Source organism: Vicia villosa, linkage group LG5, assembly GCF_029867415.1.
Source record: "Vicia villosa cultivar HV-30 ecotype Madison, WI linkage group LG5, Vvil1.0, whole genome shotgun sequence".
In the NCBI taxonomy this organism is placed as follows: domain Eukaryota; kingdom Viridiplantae; phylum Streptophyta; class Magnoliopsida; order Fabales; family Fabaceae; genus Vicia; species Vicia villosa.
Window position 1 is genome coordinate 134,743,176 of NC_081184.1, and position 20,900 is coordinate 134,764,075.

Consider the following 20,900-nt stretch of genomic DNA (forward strand, 5'->3'; position numbering starts at 1 on the left):
GATAACAATGCCAATAATTTACCCTGCATTAGGTGCTAGCAAAACAAAGATAAATTTTAATGATTGCACACTATTGTCCACACGATAATATTTACAACAAAAAAATAAAGGTAATTTACACAACACAAATAGAAAGGCTTTCAAAGAATGATATTATTTGATTATCTACATCTAACTAAACCAATGGGAGTCACCTTATCTACAATGACATCCATTTAATAAATGAATAAGAATCAAAAAGCACCAACCATATTGACATTATATACAATTAATCTGATGGGAAAAAAAAATCAGCCGACTGGATCAATCAATCAATCTACATCTGTAACCATCCCACGTATTCAGAAATGGAAAGTGGATAGTATGGACCTAAAGAAATATTATCAGCTTGTTAGCAGCTATTGTACCATCTAGCAGTGACATTCGAAATTAACCAGCCAAATTTTTGTTCTCATCCGCCCAACTTACATGATGCACGGGAAGACTGCCAGGCCGACTAATAAAAGCTCCCCCTGATATCCTGGGTCGGCAAAGTAAGAGTATAAATTACTCAACTCTCACATCATAATCTGCTGAGAGTTATAAAGAAACTATTTAGCATTAGAATAGTAATAACATTTAGAACAAAGTCAAGGTAAAATGTCTGTAATGGCACCATATAATCAGTCTTCTTCCCAGGGTTGTGTTGGACAATATTTCTCCATGGACTCCTTTTTGCGTTCAGGATCAAGGCTGTGAAGGGGGTGGAAAAGAAAAGATGTTGGTTACATTCAGTTTAAGAGAATTCATGAATTACTAAATAAGAAATTGTTTACTGACAATATCATTTCAAATCAATTGTGACAGACCTATTTCTAAATCCAAGAAGAGCATAGTGTACAGCACTTGCACAGGCCGAAGCAGGAGCTATGGCAGCTGCAGGAACTGCTCGAACAGCAGCGGCCAAGGCAGGTCCTGCACCTGAACCACGCTGGAACTTTTTCAAGGGGTTCTGAACTAACACTGAAGCAGATTTACCCAGGCCATCGCTGAGACTCTCACAAGCCTGTTAAATCAAGGAAAACAAACTTAATATTATGATGAATAAGAAAACATAGACGCAAACATACTGAACATCCTTATCGTCTACCCACATTCCCCATAAAAATAAACTTTTAAGGTAAAGGATACCTACCATTAATAACTATTACTTCCTCCGTCCCACAACGAGTGGTCCATTTGGAATAAAATGATATCCCAAAATGAATGACCCATTTCAATTTCCAATACATTTTTTTCAATTTTACCCTTTAATTAATAAAATTTCACCATTTCCAATACATAATAAGGATACTATAGTAAAAACGTCATTCTCTCTCTTACTTGTATGCACTTTTCTTAATCTGTGAGAAATGGTGGGCTGGGTCACTCATTGTGGGACGGAGGGAGTAATATTATTCAGGCCATGTGACTGTCAAATGCAGGACTTTCAATACCCTCCAAATCTATGATAGACTTTGATATCATCTTAGAATTTGAATAAGACTCAACTTAACCCAACAAAACCTATTTATAAGACGAGAGATGCTCACCACTTATAAAACATTATTCATATCATATCACCATCCAATGCGTGACTCTCAACAGTTTCAATAAGTCTAGTGATATTGATACACGTTCATTAAATCTGAAATTTGCTGAGGGCAGCTCCAAATTACTAATCTATTATTCATTTACTTAGAGGCATTTTTCTATTTGCCTTTCATTTAACACAAGAATAAAAGGTGACAACATAAAGCAAAGCATAGTTCTCAATGTTGACACTTTACCTGTTGAATTCCTTGCTGGGCATCCTTAGGTTGATTAGATCGAACGCCAGTCTTTGATTTATCTTTTACAGGCAAAGCAACTGAAGAAGGTATGCTTGAAAGACTATATTCTGCTTGGACAAGAAAGTCGTGTGCTCCAGCAGCTAGATGAACTCCGAGTGCAACAGCTTCAAGCGAAATGCTTCTAAGAAATGCAATTGTACCTGCAAAGATTTTATAACATTTAATATGAAAAACTGACCCAGTGTATGAAACTAATATCAGAACTTAGGGATCCAGAATACAAATCATACAATCTCCTTATAATATACAAATGGTAGTGTCAGTCAAAACTGACTCTGCTGCAGTTGTTGCGACTAGACGGAATACTAATTGACAAGTGAAAAGACTTCTTGACTGCCACTAGAGGACATAATATCACACACAACACTATAGTCTATAGCATACTTTTAGAAACAAACTAAAAGATATAATAAAATTTAGGGATATAAGAGGAGAAAAAACTCCCAGTAAATATTTATCGCTTAATAATAAATAACTAAAATCCAAGGAACACATTTCATAAAAAGAAAATATTATAATTTAGTTAAAATAACTCGTGCAATGCTGAGGTAACCAATAAGTGTTTTGCTTCTATTGCTATTTGCTGCTTACTTTTTTCCTTATAGAGCCAAATTATACAGGTAATCAAACTACTGAAATATCTACCAGTAAAACCTACCTCTCTGCAAACCTTTGATCACTCTCCGGTCCTTCTTGTAGTTCTCAACTGGTGACGAAATCAGCTTAGCAGCACCAGTCCCAACTGCAATTAATGATCGTACAGTGGGAAGCCCCCGGAGTATTTTATGAATCTGCATAATGATAATCATAAAATAAGAGCGCTAAAAATAATCTTCACATTCACAAAGAATAATATCCCAGTTAGCATACCTGATTCTGAGATATATCTTCCAGCCACTCCCCTAAAGCTGTTTCGCCAACACTGTTCCAACCATAGATGCCAGAAGCATGAACATGTTTCAGGTTAAGCTCAACACCCTGGAACAATTTACAAACATTAACATATATCAGTTCAAGTAAACATGTTCTAAGAAGAAATATAATTTTTATGTAAGCTTCACTTTTAAGAAAAAAATCACAGCAAAAGTTATTTTACAGCAATTACCAGAAATAGAAAAAGTCAATGATCCTTGTTATATAATTTTCAGAGTACAACACGTGTATTTCTAAGACAGCATAAAAAATCCTTTATCTGAATAGACATGCAAATCCAGCATAGCTTAAAAAAGAATGGCTTATTTAAACGTGATTTGATGCCGGCATATAAAAAGAAACCAAGGTGTTCTGGTAGTCCTTTAGGCACTTCTTGTGCTTTGGGATTATATGTATTTCGGTGGTTATCACCTAATTTATGAATACATTATTTTGCCATTCAAAAAAAAGTGTTCTGTATTTTTTGTAACTTTATCAACACAAAAGTATCAGGCCACATGCACTCGTCTCACCAAGTAATGCAATAAACAACTTTGCTAATAAACCAAAAATTGATGCTATACCATTACAACACTGAGCAAATCAAGGGATTATACAGGCACATAAAAAAGTAAAATAAAATAAATTTTCTTAAATCAACAAATGAAGAGTAAATTGTACCTTCCAAGGGATAAGATTTACAAGTTCTACATATTTCCCACACCTTAATGCGGCTAGATCTACATGACTAGGACTGTAATCCACACGAACAATAATAGACCGTATATCTAGTTTCTGAAACCAAAATTAATATACACATATATTAATATGATCAGCTAGAAGAAAAGTTTATCAAAGAAACATGCCTTAAAACCAAGTATAAGATATACGCTCGATTGCATGTGTTTCTTGAAATTAATACTTACCTGGAAGTAAGGAAGCAATGCCTCTTGTGCGATTGAAAGGCATGCATGATCTTTACTTTTCTCAGGAAATGATTTTGAACCCTCCGAATCATGACAATTATTAGGAAACGGGTCATTTAATGGGTTTTTCCTCCCAAAGAAATCAACAAGAAAATTGAGCTGGCACTGATGTAGATGTAATAGCATAGGTAGAAAAGCAACATTTAACCTGTAGAGGAGGAAAAAATAACATAGTTTATGGATGAGGAAATTCCTTGCTGCTTATTCCAATATATTATTTAAAAATTTATAGGAAATTCCATCAAGTTGGCTAAAGTTGCAATGAGAAGCCAGGCTTTCTAATATCTTATAAATCTTTAATCAACATGAAACCAAAAAAATGTTTATTTTCTAAACAAGTGGGTAACCCATACCCAACCCAAACCGAAATTAGACGGTTTTACCCAAATTAAACAATTGCTCAACTAAGCGGTTTATCTAGCAAACTCAGCCCAAGGTTTAGGTCTTGGGTTGCGGGTTAGCTACAAAAAAAGTGATAAATAATGTTGTCAGCAGTCACACTGTAAAGCTATACGGAACCAGGCTGCAAAACTCAAACAATGATGTTGTTATGTTTTAGTTAAAAAGACCTCGCTACAAGTCAACAAATACTTTCAAGGAAGTTGAAGGAAGACCCAACTCTTCAAGAACTAATAAAAAACAGTTTAGATATGTATTGTAACAATCTTACCTGTACTCTTCAAGGGGAGTTAGAGGATCTGGTCTAACTGCCTCCAAGTCCAACTTAAATGCTTTTGAATAAGATTCCCTAGGATGGCCCTTTGAGTAATAATATCCTAGCACCTTCCATTTCAAAAAAAGAATTATGAAAACAGAATTTGAAAGTTAGGAGATGTTCAAGTAAGCCAAAATATAATTTAATATAACTAAACTAAACCATCAATAGTACCAGTATCCAAGGTGCATTTTGGCTTCTGTCATACAGAAAAAAATCTTGAACTGACAGAGACATCTTAGATATATGTAGTCCACCAACTGGAAATGTATCATACTGAAATTTCATCCCAGACAATGCAAGTTCCAAGCAAACAGACGTGTTCCTCCCAGAATGTTGTCCATTTTCCCCTGAATCAACCAAGTCAGAACCACCATACATTTTCCATCTTATATCAAGATTTTTTAAAATTACACGTCCACAAGTCTTGCTGTGGGGTGGGCAATCATTAGGATGAGGTAGACCATGATGTGCGGCCTTCACCAGTCCAGTTTTTCCATTTTCCTCTGAAATGTGATTTTCTAATACTTTTGAAGAGTTGCCTTCATACCATCCACCACTTCCACTTTCAATCTCTCGATGTGACACATTCCTCAGCTTGATTTTAGAAAGCTCTTTAGAATGCATATCTATAGATAGCTCTGAGAGAGGTCGTAAGTCGGACAGACAATAGCTTTCTATAATCTTTGGAAAGCATCCGTCTTGCAGAAATGAAGTGTGACTACCTTCTGGTCCTAATACAGGCACTGATCCAGGCAACTTTAGTTCAGGAGAGAGAACTTCAGGTTCATCCAAATTCACCTTACCAACCTCAACTAAGCTGCTTCTATCATGTGGAATGTAAAATCCCGATTCAAAAGAATATGATTGACATGCATTATTGTCATTTACTTGAAATGCATCTTCACATATTTCATCCATCAAGCCAGCTATACTAGCTCCATCCTTTGAATATGTTTTTGGAGAGCACTGCTCAGAAATTGAAGCCGCCCTGTCATGTCTGAGAGGCTTGCTTTCATTATTAAATCCATCACTCTGCTGTGCCTGTTGAACATTATCCCATCTATTCTGCAAATGCACAATGGACTCCTCAACATCAGGGGCAAATAATAGCTGAAGTTGAGAAGCCAAACGAATCAGAGCAGCAGTTGTATCATAGCAAGTTTCCACATTAAGGTGAGATTTGGATAATTTTAGTTCCCAAAGAAGACCACTAGCACAGTTGGTTTTCAAAATTGCCTCCAGAAAAGCCTCCTGAGCAACTTTAACATACCCGGACTTTTGAAGATGCTCTACACTATAAGTGTCAGGGAGAGAATCAAGCTTTGAAATTAAATGAAGCAAAAGCCCCAGGTCTTGGACTCTAATTTGAAAAACACTTTCAACTGAGTCTGCCATAGATGAACTTGAAAGAGTCAAGCTGGATGCAGCCAACAGACAAGAAACACATTGTTCCCCCATATCTTCTTTGATGCAAGAAAAGCCAGACGCGGAATTAAGGACCTCACTCTGACCTACAAGATTTTTCATAAAGGGCTCATAACTCAAAGCAATGTCAATCAAGCTGAGAACAAAACAAGTCGTGTAAGAGATATCTTGTTCCCTCTTTGAAATACTAGTATCATCTGCATCTTTAGTATTAGAAGCAGGCAAACTGAAAAAGGAAGATATTACAACAAACCAATCTACACGACCGCCTACAGCAATAACTGTGCAACAGCTGACAGCAATAGATGTAATTTTATGAGAAATCTCTGGGTCAGATAGATATATGATCTCAGAACCAGCACATCTAGAGGATAACGCATTAGAACCTCCCCCATTACCTCGCTTCACAGAGGAGTTGTTGCAAGTAATCAGAAGAAACTCATGATCAGGAACTCCAGTAACGGACCCATACAACTTGCCTTCACCATGGGTTAGTCGGAAGAAACTCGCAGCCTTAACACCGCCTGTATTGGTGACAGATAGCAACTCAAACCTTTGAACCTTCAGCTTGAATTTATGCCATTGTCCAGAAAGCTCACTCTTGATTGAGCTTCCGATACTCTCAGATGTATCCCTGCTAATAAGAATTTCTACGGAATCACATTCTAAAAATACCGATGATTGTGAGACTGGAGAATTTTTATCCATATTGGCTTCCTGAGAAGTCTCACATGCCGTTGCATTTAGCATCTGAAGTAAAAGCTCGTATATGTCTTTATAGAGAGAATCATTCACATTAATCACAACTTGAGATAGATGGACATGCATTAGAAATGACGAGCTTAGAATCATCTCTTCTTGAGTTTGAGATTTCCAATCTTCCAAATCTTTCACCGTTGATGCAGATGCATATTCATACCCTCTTCCGGCAATATCATCTTTTCCCATTGATTGCTCTGAATTAACAAATAATCTAGCTTTCTTAGCAATCCAAGTACCGGTCACTTGACCCTCCTGCCAAACCACACGAAATACAGAGAAACTGCCCCTTCTACGAGCAATGGAAAGGAAGCAGCTGCCATAAAATTCCTCATTCTTCACATCATTGGAGCTTATTCTACCACTGCCATTACTTGTTGATGTGATCAAGTATATATCTAGATCACAAAAATTCAACTGAAGAGATTGTGCTGCTACAGACGGAAATCTTTTCTTTGAACTTGCACTTGAAGTTTGGCTACCATCTGGGGTGCAACCCTTGTTCAAAGGGGACGATGAACTAAAATCAAGAGCAATTAACTTTTCCCAGGAAAATGAAGCTGCACGATCTCCAGCCTTATCAAAAGGAAAACACAGTATTACTCTTGCACTACAAATTGATATATCACCATGAAAGCATTCTGTTGTGGAGAAGGATGTCGCACAAGGACTGAAACTTTGCTTGGCATCATTTTGAGATGATCCATACTTTTCATCTGAGGCTTCAGAAAAAATCTCTTCTGCTTTATTATGCACTTCAAGTGATTTTCCAATTTCCTTTAGCAGGTTAGTGAGCACATTTATCACAGAAAATATTACCCAGAAAGTAAAAGGGGGCAGGTTCAACGAGAATGATGTCATCCCAGTCACACAACCATCTGAAGAACTTGATTGCACTGTAAATTTGCAATTGGTGACACCAGAAGTTTTAAACAATGTAACTTTCAATAAGAAATCCTTATTTCCAAATGGAAAGTCTGTTGCAACTGGCCCAATTAATGAATCTGAATCTAGATTGTAAGAGGTAGACAAAGGGAGAGCATCAAGGACCTTAGTTTGTAAGTGTCCAACCAAAGCACTCTGATTCTCAGCATCACTTCCAATGTTCAAAAAATTAGCAACTTCTACATGCTTCACCAAGCCATCAAAAGTCATTATTTGAGGACATACCTGTTGACATTACAATGTATTAGGGTAGAGTTCATTCAAAATTATATAGCAGAAAGTAAAAAATAAGTAGACACTGCAGGCCACATAAAGCAAACATTAAACTAAGGGTAAGGACTACTGAGAATGCAAAATCAGGGAGAAATTATAGAAGAAAAATGCACCTTCATGGCAACAACAATTTCATTGCACTCTGCACCAAGATAATCAATCTGTGATCCAACTGTGTTACCAATTTCAGGCTTATAAAAACAGCTCTGTTCATCATCATAGAAGGATAAAACAACAGATACTCCCGAAAAAGTAGCCCTGAGATTGGTTTCCATGTGAGGCTGTTCTGTTGACCAATACCGTAAAAAAAAAAAAAAAACTAGTTAGCACAAACAAACTATCAAAATATGTGGAGACATGAATAAGGTAATATGCAAAAATGAACAGCACACAAAAAGTCCTGAGCTAGACTCAAAATAATGAAAAACGCAGCGCAAATAAAAATGAAGATACAAGTTTCCATGACAACTGAAAATAAGTACCAGGGGGGATTTGCAAAGATCCAGAAGCAAGGCTGGATGCAGCGGTAATAGCACTGAAAACCGAACATGTCCAGTTCCACATTCCACTACTCCCTAAAGCAGATTGAGAATTTCTCATTCCATCAAAACATTCAAAAAACTGGTCCACGCTGCATGAATTCCCATAATACCAGAATTATCAACAGCATCTAAACATCTGATCAATGACTAATGACTAAAAAAAAATTGGCAAAACCAATAAAATACTAAAACTAGAGACTTGATTTAGCATTCGTGTAGATAACTGTAATCCTGAGGAAGTGATTTTGCAGGGATATTGTGAACATTGTTATCAAATTGAGATTCAAATCGTGAATCAGAATACCTATTTTCCGAATTGTTATTTGTTAATTAATATAAATGAAATTGAATTACACAACCATGTTAAAGTTTTTAGACTTGTCTGCAACACATTCGACTAGTTGAGAATTGAGAATCTAGAGCATAACAATGCATAGATAGGTTCAATTAAAAAGCAGCAGAAAAATTCCACCATTTAAAGAGAACGCATAGAAACTTTGAAATATGGGTACTCCATATTTAAAACCATACCGGGTGCTATACGCATACCGATACTCGTTGGGGTACGTGTAGGTGAAAACCGAGTGAGTGCCAAAAATGTTTTTTAATACAAACTTCGGTACCACATCTAGGTAATTTTTTTAATACGTACCAGTCCGAGCCTTTGATAAATAAATATATTTTCTTATTGAGAACAAAAGATTATAAACTTCTATGAAGTACGGACACTTTTAGGAGTAGCCGTGTCGCGGTGTCCGACACTCGTACGACACGTGTCAGAAAAGTCAAAGAAGTGTCGGAAAAGTCAAACAAGTGTCCCCTAAAAAATGGTTTTTTCTTTGCTTCGACACTCTTTTAATCAATGTCCAACACTCGTATGACACTCATACCACATATGTCCAACAACTCAGACAAATGTTTCAAACAAAAATTTACTTTTTTTTCTTTGCTTCAACACACATTTATATATTTTTTGGACAAATCTCACACGCATCTAAAAAGGTTAATTATGTATTGAAACAATGTTCTCAATAAAGAATTAAAGACATTAATTTTGATCAATATATGGATAAATGAAACTCAAATATTAGGTTATATATAACAGTGTCGGTGTCCTATGTTTCCAATATTATCGGTGTCGGAGTGTCCGTGTCGTGTCGTGTCCCGGTGTCCGTGTCCGAGTCTGTGCTTCATAGATAAACTTTGGTTCTACCATCTACTTGTTTTAGTTTCCTTATTACATTGTGCACTCTTTTCCTATTTTCTAATATACAAATAATCTTTCCCTATTTCCTGCTATCAAGGTAGACAGAATCGCAATCCAAATCGTAGGATCATACGATTCTACGTTCTTGCTTAGCTCTGCCGTGCCGGAGTAAGGCCAAAATCGCTTTTTGGTGGGCACAGTCAAGATCGACGGTTTTGGACGTGGAATCGCTGGAAACGGCGCTTCTCGTGTTTCTGTAAAAATCCCATGAATTCGGGTCAGTGGGTCGGGCCCGTGACCCGGTTCAAAAGAAAACCCTAAAAAATCCGAAAAAAACCTAAAAAATTCCAAAAAAACTTTTCTGTTCTCTCTCTTTTTCTTAACCTACTTTTGTGTTAGTAATGAGTACATTTCAGGCTATTAAAGTAATAATAACTCCTATTGTTTCTCCCACACGCTTAAAATTATCCACTTTCCCAAATATAACATATCATTACTATTATTTAATTTCCTTCTTATTCACTCCATTACTCAATATTTCTCACACGTTAGTGTCTTTAAATACAGATTCCTATTCCCTAATTTACTCATCTCTCATTACTCTCAATAACTCCATTAATTTCCTTTCTATATCAATTCTCCTTTCTCTCTTATTATTTCTCCCATAACTACATCAATTCATACGTAAAAACAAAAACTCTTTGAGAAACTTTTTTCAAACATGGCTTCAAACTCTGGTGTTGGAACTTTAGATTTTTTTAAAAATTTAATACTTGCTACTGTTTTGAATTTTAGATATATATGAATTTTTAAATTTGGTAGGATCTTACGATCCGTGTTACGATCCTCCAATTTACGATCTTATTCCACCAACCCGATCTTGTGTAGGATCTCGAGTCTGACTACCTTGCCTGTTATGCAATATATTTTCTAATATACAAATAATCTTTCCCTATTTCCTGCTATGCAATATATTTTCTTTCTATCCTAATTTTCCTGTGTTTCCTATATTTATTTCCTACTTATATTTAGATTTGTGATTTAGTAAACTGTGAAAGAGATTTCCTTTTAATAAATTATTTAAGATTTCTACCCTATCCTATCTACAATCTAACTATACAAATGACATCATAATATTCCATCATGTATCATACCTCGATCCAACTCATTAATCTCTAGATTTTTCAAATAGTTTCTTTATTAGTTTTTCGAGTTCTTCCTCTGCCTCTAGTGATTTGACTGCCCTGCATGTGATCTATTCTCCTTACTGCATAATTTGTAGATCTCTCTACATGTTCAAACCACCTGAGTCGAGTTTCTACCATCCTTTCAACAATTGGGGCTAGTGCTACCCCAACTATCTCTCTCTCTCTTTCTAAAATTGTCATATTTAATTGTATCTCGTCTGATCTTACCACACATCCAACGCAACATTCTCATCTTTGACATGCTTACTTAATTATTATGTTGGTTCTTAACCGTACAACATCGTCAGTCTAACGGTTGTAAGATAAATTTTTCCCTTAAGCTTAAACAATCTAATTATGTCGATATAAAATTTATATTAACACGCCTATACCTTAATATTTTTTGCAAAATCCCATTTTCTGTACCTGGTATTATACCCATATACATGCAACATAGCATAAAGGAGGATATTTTAATTGAGATTGTAAGGAGAAGTGAATTGGTCAAACTAAGATTTTCATAAGCTCAAAATTCTCTAGAAGGATTGTCGGGCGCATTTTATTACTACCTCTGTCCCTAATTATAAGACCCACTTAAATTTTTTCTGTCTCTTTTAACAAGACCCCTTTCAAATATCAAAGTGCATTAATTTTTTTTTTTTTGCCAAGATACCACTAATTAAGTTAGATCTTTTTCTACAATTTGTAATAAATACTATCTGATTCTCTCTCTCTCTCTCTTAGACTATGTTTGCGAGTTTTGAGGGGAGAGGAGGGCTTCCGAAAACAAAATTTTAAAAAAATATAGAAAAATATTTGACATTTTTTGAAAAAATATTTTGTTTAGAATGATAAAAGAGTCATTATCATTACTAAATTTTTAATTTTCAGAATAGTATTTGTTTGAAAAATTTATGTAAGCCCTCCAAAACTCTCCTTCAATATAATATTTGAGTTCTCCGGTTTTTGGTGTTATGAATAAAATCAAACCTTCCAAAACCCTTCTACCCAAAATCTTTTTATTCTTCTCACTCAATTCTTCCTATTTTCCAAAGCTCTCCCTTCCCTTCCCCTCTAAACTCGCAAACAAAGCCTTAAAGTACAATCTTGTAAAATTATACAAACTGTCAACCAATTTAATACAATAATCAACTTTCTTAATTTCCACGTTTTTCTCAAGAGGGACTTAGAATTAGGGGCGGCAGTAGTACTAATTTACTATGACATTCTTCTTTAACAGACATTTAAAAATTAAAACATGTCAAATAAGGACTTACCTTGCCCCAAAATCAGGTTCTTGAAAACCATCTTTAGGATTCAGATGAGTAGAAAATGGCACCCAGTCTGAAATAAGATTAGCAGCAGGAAGCAGAGCTTCAGGGGATTCTGGATCTTCTGGTTGGGTCAAGGAGGCACAATTGGCGCGTAAACTACCATGGCCAGTTATCATTTCACTTGTGACATTGGCAATAGAAACTGAAGTTGATGAAGGATTCACCAGCGCGGAATTTAAATGGGAAGGTCCTCTTAAGTTGTGATTCTTGCACTTGGCTTCCTTATTCAAATTTTTAAGAGTTCCCCATGACTTCAATAGCCATTCAATTGAGCTGGGCTGAAATATTAACACTACCGGATCAACATAAACATCTGCATCCACCTTGCAAATGTCCAAGGAACCATTCTTCCAAGGAATACTTAATTTTATATTTCCACCAAATCCACCTTGCTTCCCAGTCATGACCGGACACGTGGATCGAGTTGATCCCAAACCAGCTTCACCACATCCTGTTTCCAACACATGCTGACCCGGTAACTCTTTCTTTTCATTATCTATTTTGAGAATCTCAAGTACCGCCCCATCAAACTTCACAAAATTTATCAACTGGCTTATTCCAAGGAGATCAACATTAGACTCGGTATCTTCAGACAAACTAGTCCCACATTGTATTTCAGAAACCCGAAGAACTAAAGTACCATGACAATCCATTTCCCTTCCTTCATCATTTTCCAAAAACGGATCAAACGCAACAATCACATTTGTTATTTTCACATGAAAGCTCGTAAGCAACCACTTTATCATATTTGCAATAGTCTTCACACCCTCATGAACATCCATTGAAATCGACTTCATAGCATCATCTCCCGTTTCATGATTAGTCTTACTTGAGCTATATTTGATTTCACAATTATCTTTATCAACATCAGAAGAACCACAAGTTTCATCTTCGGCGGTTGCGGTTCTATTCGTGCAAGGAGAAACCACGAGTTCAAGCTCATTCACTTCAACCTCACAACCTTTACCACTCCAAGGCATTTTAACCAAAAGATATCCAATTGAACCTTCTTTAACCATTATAGATGATGTTTTACCAAGCTGTTTAAACAATAACAGAACAACGCAATAAAATAACGGAAAATAATAATAATAATAATATACTGATGATGCATTTTTATACCAAATAACAAAATTGAGGAATATGAAAAAGAAAGAGAAAGCGAGAATTGGAATGATTACCTTGGCGTTGATGAAGTCGAGATTGAGAGCGAGATCGGTGAGCTGAATGGTACCTTGAGAAAGTTGAACATCGAGCTGGTCAAGGTCGATTTCGCCGAGGATAAACTGTCCTAATTTCTTCTTGAGGAAGAATTTGCAAACCCGCTTGAGAGCCCAGCGGGAGAACATGGCTTCCGCCGATTTTGCAATCTTCCAGGGGAACATGATGATGGAAAAGAGGAATTGAGGGAGAAATTAGGGTTTACGTTGAGACGGTGGAAGCGGCAGACGGCGTTGGTTGGTTGCGATATTTTGGGGTGGCGGCGTTGGTTGGTTGCGATATTTTGGTGGCGGAGACCGAAAAACATAAAGCTCCATACGCAAAGCAACCACGAGAAATTAAATTAAAATGATGAAGGAATGAAATAGATATGCATGATTTTAATGAAGAAAAAAAAATTATATTCAACTTGAGTCTTCTACCGTCTTTTAATGCTTTATTGTTATTCTGCCTTTTTCGTCTTTTCCTTTTTTTCCTTTTTCCTTATTCGAGTCTTCCAAGTTGTGAATTCTATTTTATCCTTTACGAATATCGTTTTTTGACTTTTCAATGGATATATATATATATATTCACTCTCTAGTAAAAAAGAATTGTATATATTTTCCTATATTCAATCATTTATATTTCATGTTCAATTTTTTTAGTATAATATTTTATTTTTTAATCTCCAATAATTATGATATTATCAAATTAATTTTTTTAATTTTATTCTATTTTTTATACTATTTATTATTTTTAACGATTAAATATATATTTTTTATTTCCATAACTATATCAAAATTTATTTAGTCGATACAAATACATTCTTCATCAACTCTTTCAGGAATTCTTACAATTTGGATCCTCGGCAGCATGTTAAATGCCAGCTATTTGGCAGCCTATTAATAGCCCTTAGATTCATCAAACATGTAATTATAAAAATATACTTATTGCCTTACAAATTGATAATGTATTAATTAAAAAGGAAGTAATTAGTATGAAATCAAATATTCTATCTCTTAATAATTAATTAATTAGTGATTGATAATTCAATTTTATATATTTTTTAAATATAATTTTTATTCTTTTAAATACAACAACTTTTATTTTAAATTCATAGATAAATTCAATCAATTTTTAATTTAAGATTCCCTTTAAATTGTAGTTTATATATTTTGTTTTTAACTCATTTAAAAATTTCTTATAATTTTAGTTCATATAACTATACTAATAATTAAATAAAATCAATCAATTTAGATTATTTGTTGAATTTTTTATAATATTTTAGATTATTCACAAAAATTAGTATTGAAAAATTTATATAAACTAAAATTTATAAGAAATTTTTAAATGAATTAAAAATAAAATATATAAACCGGGAATCTTAAATTAAAAATTGGTTGATTTTATCTATGAATATTTGATTAAAGGTTAAATAATTGATTGATTTTATCTATGAATTAAAAAATATATTTAAAATATATTTGATTTTATCTTAAATTAAAGATTGATTGATTTTTTCTATGAATTAAAAATTATATTTAAAAAAATATATAAAATTGAATTATCAATCACTAATTAATTAATTATTAAGAGATAGAATATTTGATTTCATACTAATTATTTCCTTTTTAATTAATACATTATCAATTTGCAAGGCAATTAGTATATTTTTAAAAACAAAATATATAAACTACCATTTAAAGGGAATCTTAAATTAAAAATTGATTGAATTTATCTATGAATTTAAAATAAAAGTTGTTGTATTTAAAAGAATAAAAATTATATTTAAAAAAATATATAAAATTGAATTATCAATCACTAATTAATTAATTATTAAGAGATAGAATATTTGATTTCATACTAATTATTTCTTTTTTAATTAATACATTATCAATTTGCAAGGCAATTAGTATATTTTTAAAAACAAAATATATAAACTACAATTTAAATGGAATCTTAAATTAAAAATTGATTGAATTTATCTATGAATTTAAAATAAAAGTTGTTGTATTTAAAAGAATAAAAATTATATTAAAAAATATATAAAATTGAATTATCAATCACTAATTAATTAATTATTAAGAGATAGAATATTTGATTTCATACTAATTATTTCCTTTTTAATTAATACATTATCAATTTGCAAGGCAATTAGTATATTTTTATAATTATATGTTTGATGAATCTAAGGGCTATTAATAGGCTGCCAAATAGCTGCCATTTAACATGCTGCCGAGGATGCAAATTGGAATTCTTACTTCATTTGTCAAAATGATTCCCTGTCAATATTAATTTAAAATTGCATATGTCTTTCTAAATGTTTTTGTACAGTGCTCTCTATTACTATATTTGAATGTGTTTACTTATTTTAAAAACGCTTCCTTAAAGTTTGTGTTTCACTACATTTGAATATGCTGCTTAAAATATGTGCATCACTCTACATTGTCAATATAGCTTCTAAATGACTTATTAAATGTATTATGATTCAATAGTTATGTCATTATTTCCCTTGTTTGTTTTATTATTTATTTAACTTATACATTGCATTTACAAGCACTAATCACTTAACCATATAAGTATTTCATATTACTTTCTCTTATGAAAACATAAATATTACTTTCTCTTATGAAAACATAAACAATACAAATGTATTGACATTTCCATTTGACATTTCCATTTGACATTTCCATCATAGCTATGTAAAGTAGTTGGTACACGATTTTTAAAGTATAAATTTGTCAATGTTATTTGCTTATAACGGTTGAATGAGTTTTTCATATTAACATGTATTTTAATCATTTATTGGGGTTTTTATATTATCGGTGTATTTTAATGATTTGCCTTCTGTTATTTGGGTTTTCATCATTTTCTTTCAAAGACTTGACTTCTTTTCATTTTGGAGCCAAAACTTTGAAAAAAATACAAATTTTTTTGAAGGTCTTTCATTCTGCTTTGACGTCTTTTTTGAAGCATACAACATTATACATAATTTTCATTTTATTTGATTTTTTATTTTGAAGCATACAATATTTCTAAGGCTTTGACTTCTTTTCATTTAGGAAGCATCACTTTGAAAAAGTACAAAGCATTTTGAAAGCTAACAACATTTTTATTTATTTATAGCATAACCTCAATGTTAAATTTAACCAAGTCGCTATGACCTCAATCTTCCTGTCTGAACAGCGTGCGTCTCATGTTGCTGACTTACAACAGGATTCAACAAAACAATCGCAGGACTTGGATCCAGAAATTGTATATTGTCGTAAGTTCCATCATACAAAATGAATTATATCTTATTATCGTAAAATTTTCAAAATATGGTTTCCTTAACTTTGTGAAATATTCTAGGTTGGACTTTGTGAAATTGTTTTTTGAACTTCATGTTTATGTTCTCCATTTTTACTAAATGCAACATAGCATGTGTCCATACATGACCAACTCAACCCAACCAACGATTTCTGCCAAATAAAATTGGAGTCCCTCGACAAGCTTGACCAATAATACTCCTTCTACGAGGGATGCTAACACAATCATGCTTGAAGAGATGACTAGAACTGATTTTTTAACTCCAAAACAATTTGTCACCAAAGTCAAGCACATGTTAATTGTAAGACTCTAAAAATACATTAGCAGTAATTAGAATTTAGGAATATTAAATAATATTATGTTATTTTCTTTTACCGGTTTTCTATTTAATTGTCGATTTTGACCAATTTTGTTGAAATTGTGTTACGTCTGAACCAGACTTTTAGAATTGGCACAATGATTATATTAACTTTAAATGTTTCTATTGTGTTGAAAGTTCAAAAATAAGTTTATTTTCATTCTTAAGAAAACGAGTAAAATTTACTCATAGTTTAAATTTCCATTAACTCTAATTGTCATCAAAATTCAAGTAGGAGTTTTACATATCGCGTAGAATGAGAATTAGTCTTAATATATTTTCCTATACTAAGGAACAAAAAGTTTATTCTGAATAAAAAATTATTTAGAAATTATATATATTTTTTAATTAAAAGGTTTAGGTATAAATTTTTCTGTTGTGTTGCATGAGAGAGAGAGGGGGGGGGGGGGTTAGGGAGTAACCTTATCAGCAACATTATTCTATCCAAAGGCTCATGATCAATGTTATGGCTTATAAATCTATGGCATGAGATAAACCGCATTTCACACAACACACATATTTTCTCTCTCGGCAGAACAACAACTTATCACTCTTTCACATTCTCTCTTCCCCTTTACGCCATTTAATCACTGTGAAAGCTCACAAACTAAACTTGGTATGATTTCTTTTCTTCCCATTTAGTGAAAATCCCTTCTTCTATAATAATATGAGTTCTACTGTTTATCAATTTTTGTTAAACAAACCTTAATCTTTTGTTTACCTCATTTTAGAACCTACTCTAAAGCTTGGTTAATTTTGTTACAAATATTATCCAAAGATTTTGATGTTACTCTCAGACAAACCTTTCTTTTCTAAAATAGTTACTGCGTTAATATTCCAAAAAAAAATGTCAAAAATACTTAAGGATTATGGTTTCTAAAATGTTTTTATTTGTTTGGTCCAAATTAGCTAACCCTTACATTGATTAGAAATCATTAGTAGGTTATTATTGCAAAAGAACAATAAAAGGGTGTATACTTTTCAAGTGTTGGTTGTTTGACTTAAATGCATTAATTCTATAGAAATTCAAAAGCAATATAAACTCTTTTATTATATTTTTGGAGAGCTATTTATTTCAATTTGTGACAAGACATTTTAGGATATGGGAAAAATGTTGTATTTCAAAATTATGTCTCGAAGATGTTGTCTGCTTTAAACTTCGACATGACTTCTGGTGCAAAATGTTTTGGCATCTACTTTATTAGCTACTTTTGTCGAAGGTGAAGCTATATTTTTTGTTATTCCTTCCAAAATTTAGTGGCCTAATTTTCTCCAAATCTTTGGAAGCCTCCTTATCGAAGACTACACTGTAGCGCGGGCACAATATTACTTCAAAATCTTTCAACTTGAACTACTTATACTTGCTTTGTGTAGTTGAGCGGATTGACTTTAACCACTTATATGTTTTTGTTATCCATGATGTCGACCATCATTATGTCAATAGTTTTGACATATAGAGCCTCATCAACCTTAGAGTCTGGTCTGCCTTCTTCCTGAGGCTTTTGCTTATTAATGAATTTCGGCGTTCCTTCCTTAATTGCATTTTGGACCAGCTCCATGAAATGAACACATTGTGAGGTTTTATGCCCTAGGAAATTATGAAATTTGTAAAAACCTTTTTTCTTCCTTTGCTCTAAAAGAGGTGTCTCCAGTCACTTTGGGACTATAATCTGGCCATAGACAACCACTAAGTCAAAGATTTCATCACATTTGTTCACATCAAATGTGTATGTCTTTGTAACATATTTCTTATTTTTTCTAGGCTCGACGAGATTCTTCCCATTCAAAGGTTTTAACAACTTACAGACATAGGGCGACCCTGGCTTTAACTCTTCTAGATTAACCCCACTTTCTTCGATGCAATCAACATCATATATTTGGCCAATTTTGTCAATTTGGATGTATGATACTTTTTTCTTTTTATGGTATTATTTGACCTTGCCTTTTCAAAGCCTTCAACTTATAGAACTTTGTCGGCTAGTTGGGCAATATCTCTTAAATATTGGGTGTCTAATTTCTTCCTAATACAGTAGTCTAGACCCCTTGCGGCCAATTTAACTAATTCATGTTCATGCACCGGAACGAAGCAACTTGCCTTCAATATTCTGAACCTATTGAGGTAATTGTCTATGGATTCGATCACCTCTTGCCTCACACTAGCTAATTCTTTGAGGCTAATCTCTGACCAACCATGTAAAATTGCTCATGGAATACTAATCTGTTGTCGCACACGGATTCTTATATGAGTTAACCAATCAAAATCAATTTAATGGGTTTTGGTTTCAGGATCGATTTATAGAATAGAAAAAATAAGCGATTAAAATAAGTGATTATAAAAACAAGTCAATTTACTATTTTCGGTTTCCTACTAATCATTGGTTTTTACCTTACCAATTCCCTAAGCGGCTTCGATCTCTATCCGATTTCTATACCAATTGACAAGCGCAAAAAGATATCAAACAAATTAAATTCTTATATTTCGAATTAAGCAAACAGATTAATACAATGGTGAATTAAGAAAACACAACATACAACGCGATTTAACGACTAAGCGATGTAAATAGCGATTAAAGATTAGGAATGCAATCATACGAAATTAATCAAGACATTCCATGAAATAACAGATTAAGCAAATGCAATTTCATAAAATAGAATTGAAAGAAAAACAAAATTAAATTAATAAATTGAAAAACTCAAAGTGTCGGAACGCGATTACAGTAGATCGGCTCTGGATGATTAGCTCTTCATTCAAGTGTACAAGCAAAAGTATTTTTATCGTGAATAGTGAATATAACGTACAATGAACAGTAACACGGCTACTAGGTAAAAGTGAAACAATGAATTCGAATCATAACCCAACTGGGTCAAAAAACATAGAAAATCCGGCCCAAAATCGACTTGAAACTAAATATTTCTAAAGTCAGAAACTTCAACGAATTTATAGGAATTATGCACTCTGAATCAGCCTTTGACTCTAACATGAAAGTTGTATCTCTTTCTCTCAGCTTTCCGACGAATATTAGAATGCGTCGATCTGATTCCCATAGTTCGAGTTATAGATTTTTTTATTGAAAGCTGCAAATGCTGAAAATAAAATACGAAAAATAAAATAAAGGAAAAAATAAACTAAAATATGAAAACACAATAAAAGTTAAAAATAATCGAAACAAATTATGGAAATGCCTAAGTACAAACAGAGAAGATTATGCATCAAAATGCACTAATCAAATTCCCCTACACTTGAACTTTTGCACTCCGAGCAAACTAAAATCAAGACTCAAGAAAAACAACAACAGTCATATACTTATTCTAAGCTACAAATTATTCGGTTAAGATAGCATCTATAGGTAATAATCTTGCACACTAAGGATATTGTAAGAACTCTAATATGCAATTATGCAGTCATAAGCCCCCTTCCTATACAAATCAATCTGAATCATGTTATTATGCACAAGCCTAACTTACTCATTCTCCTTTTTATTCTCTTTCATTCTAGCGCAGTCACATTAAGCCCTTTATCTATTCATGATAAGTGCCAAAATGTACTTATTTTGTGTATGTAAATAGTGGCACTTATCGATACTTTTGTTAATACCGTTTGAATAATTCCCCTTTTTGTGTATAAATACGTATACTTTGTGAATAGTTGTATTTTCATATACTTTTATACTATTTGATAGTTTTTCCTTTGTTTTTATAGGTATTCATGCATATTGGAGCCTTGAGGAATAAAGTGTCAAAGGCACGGCTTCGATTTCGCAGTTTTGGTGCAAGCCCGCTTAGCCACCGTCAAGGGGACTTCCATAGGCTCAAAATAAGGATGACCAAAATCATCATTTTGGTTTCCATTAATTCATTATTGTATAGAGCATTG

The 20,900-nt window shown here is 33.2% G+C and overlaps 1 protein-coding gene across 5 annotated transcripts; it reads right to left on the reverse strand.

The window, feature by feature from the left end:
* LOC131602600 (autophagy-related protein 2) lies at positions 1-13,828 on the reverse strand. Of its 5 annotated transcripts, none has more exons than XR_009284114.1 (15): positions 13,341-13,824; positions 12,103-13,199; positions 8,372-8,520; positions 8,003-8,175; positions 4,659-7,841; positions 4,440-4,552; positions 3,710-3,917; positions 3,465-3,578; positions 2,742-2,849; positions 2,530-2,662; positions 1,809-2,011; positions 849-1,045; positions 656-732; positions 469-569; positions 1-369 (listed from the first exon to the last, which is right to left on the reverse strand). XR_009284114.1 is itself a non-coding variant. In XM_058874754.1 (14 exons), the coding sequence occupies exons 1-13, from the start codon at positions 13,542-13,544 to the stop codon at positions 663-665; spliced, it is 5,952 nt and encodes a 1,983-aa protein (XP_058730737.1). In that variant the 5' UTR covers positions 13,545-13,824; the 3' UTR covers positions 1-569; positions 656-662. The 5 variants fall into 5 exon arrangements, 3 of the variants coding, with proteins under 3 accessions (XP_058730737.1, XP_058730736.1, XP_058730738.1); XR_009284113.1 differs by having other exon boundaries at positions 469-572; XM_058874754.1 differs by having other exon boundaries at positions 1-569.
* Positions 13,829-20,900: the final 7,072 nt, after the last annotated feature.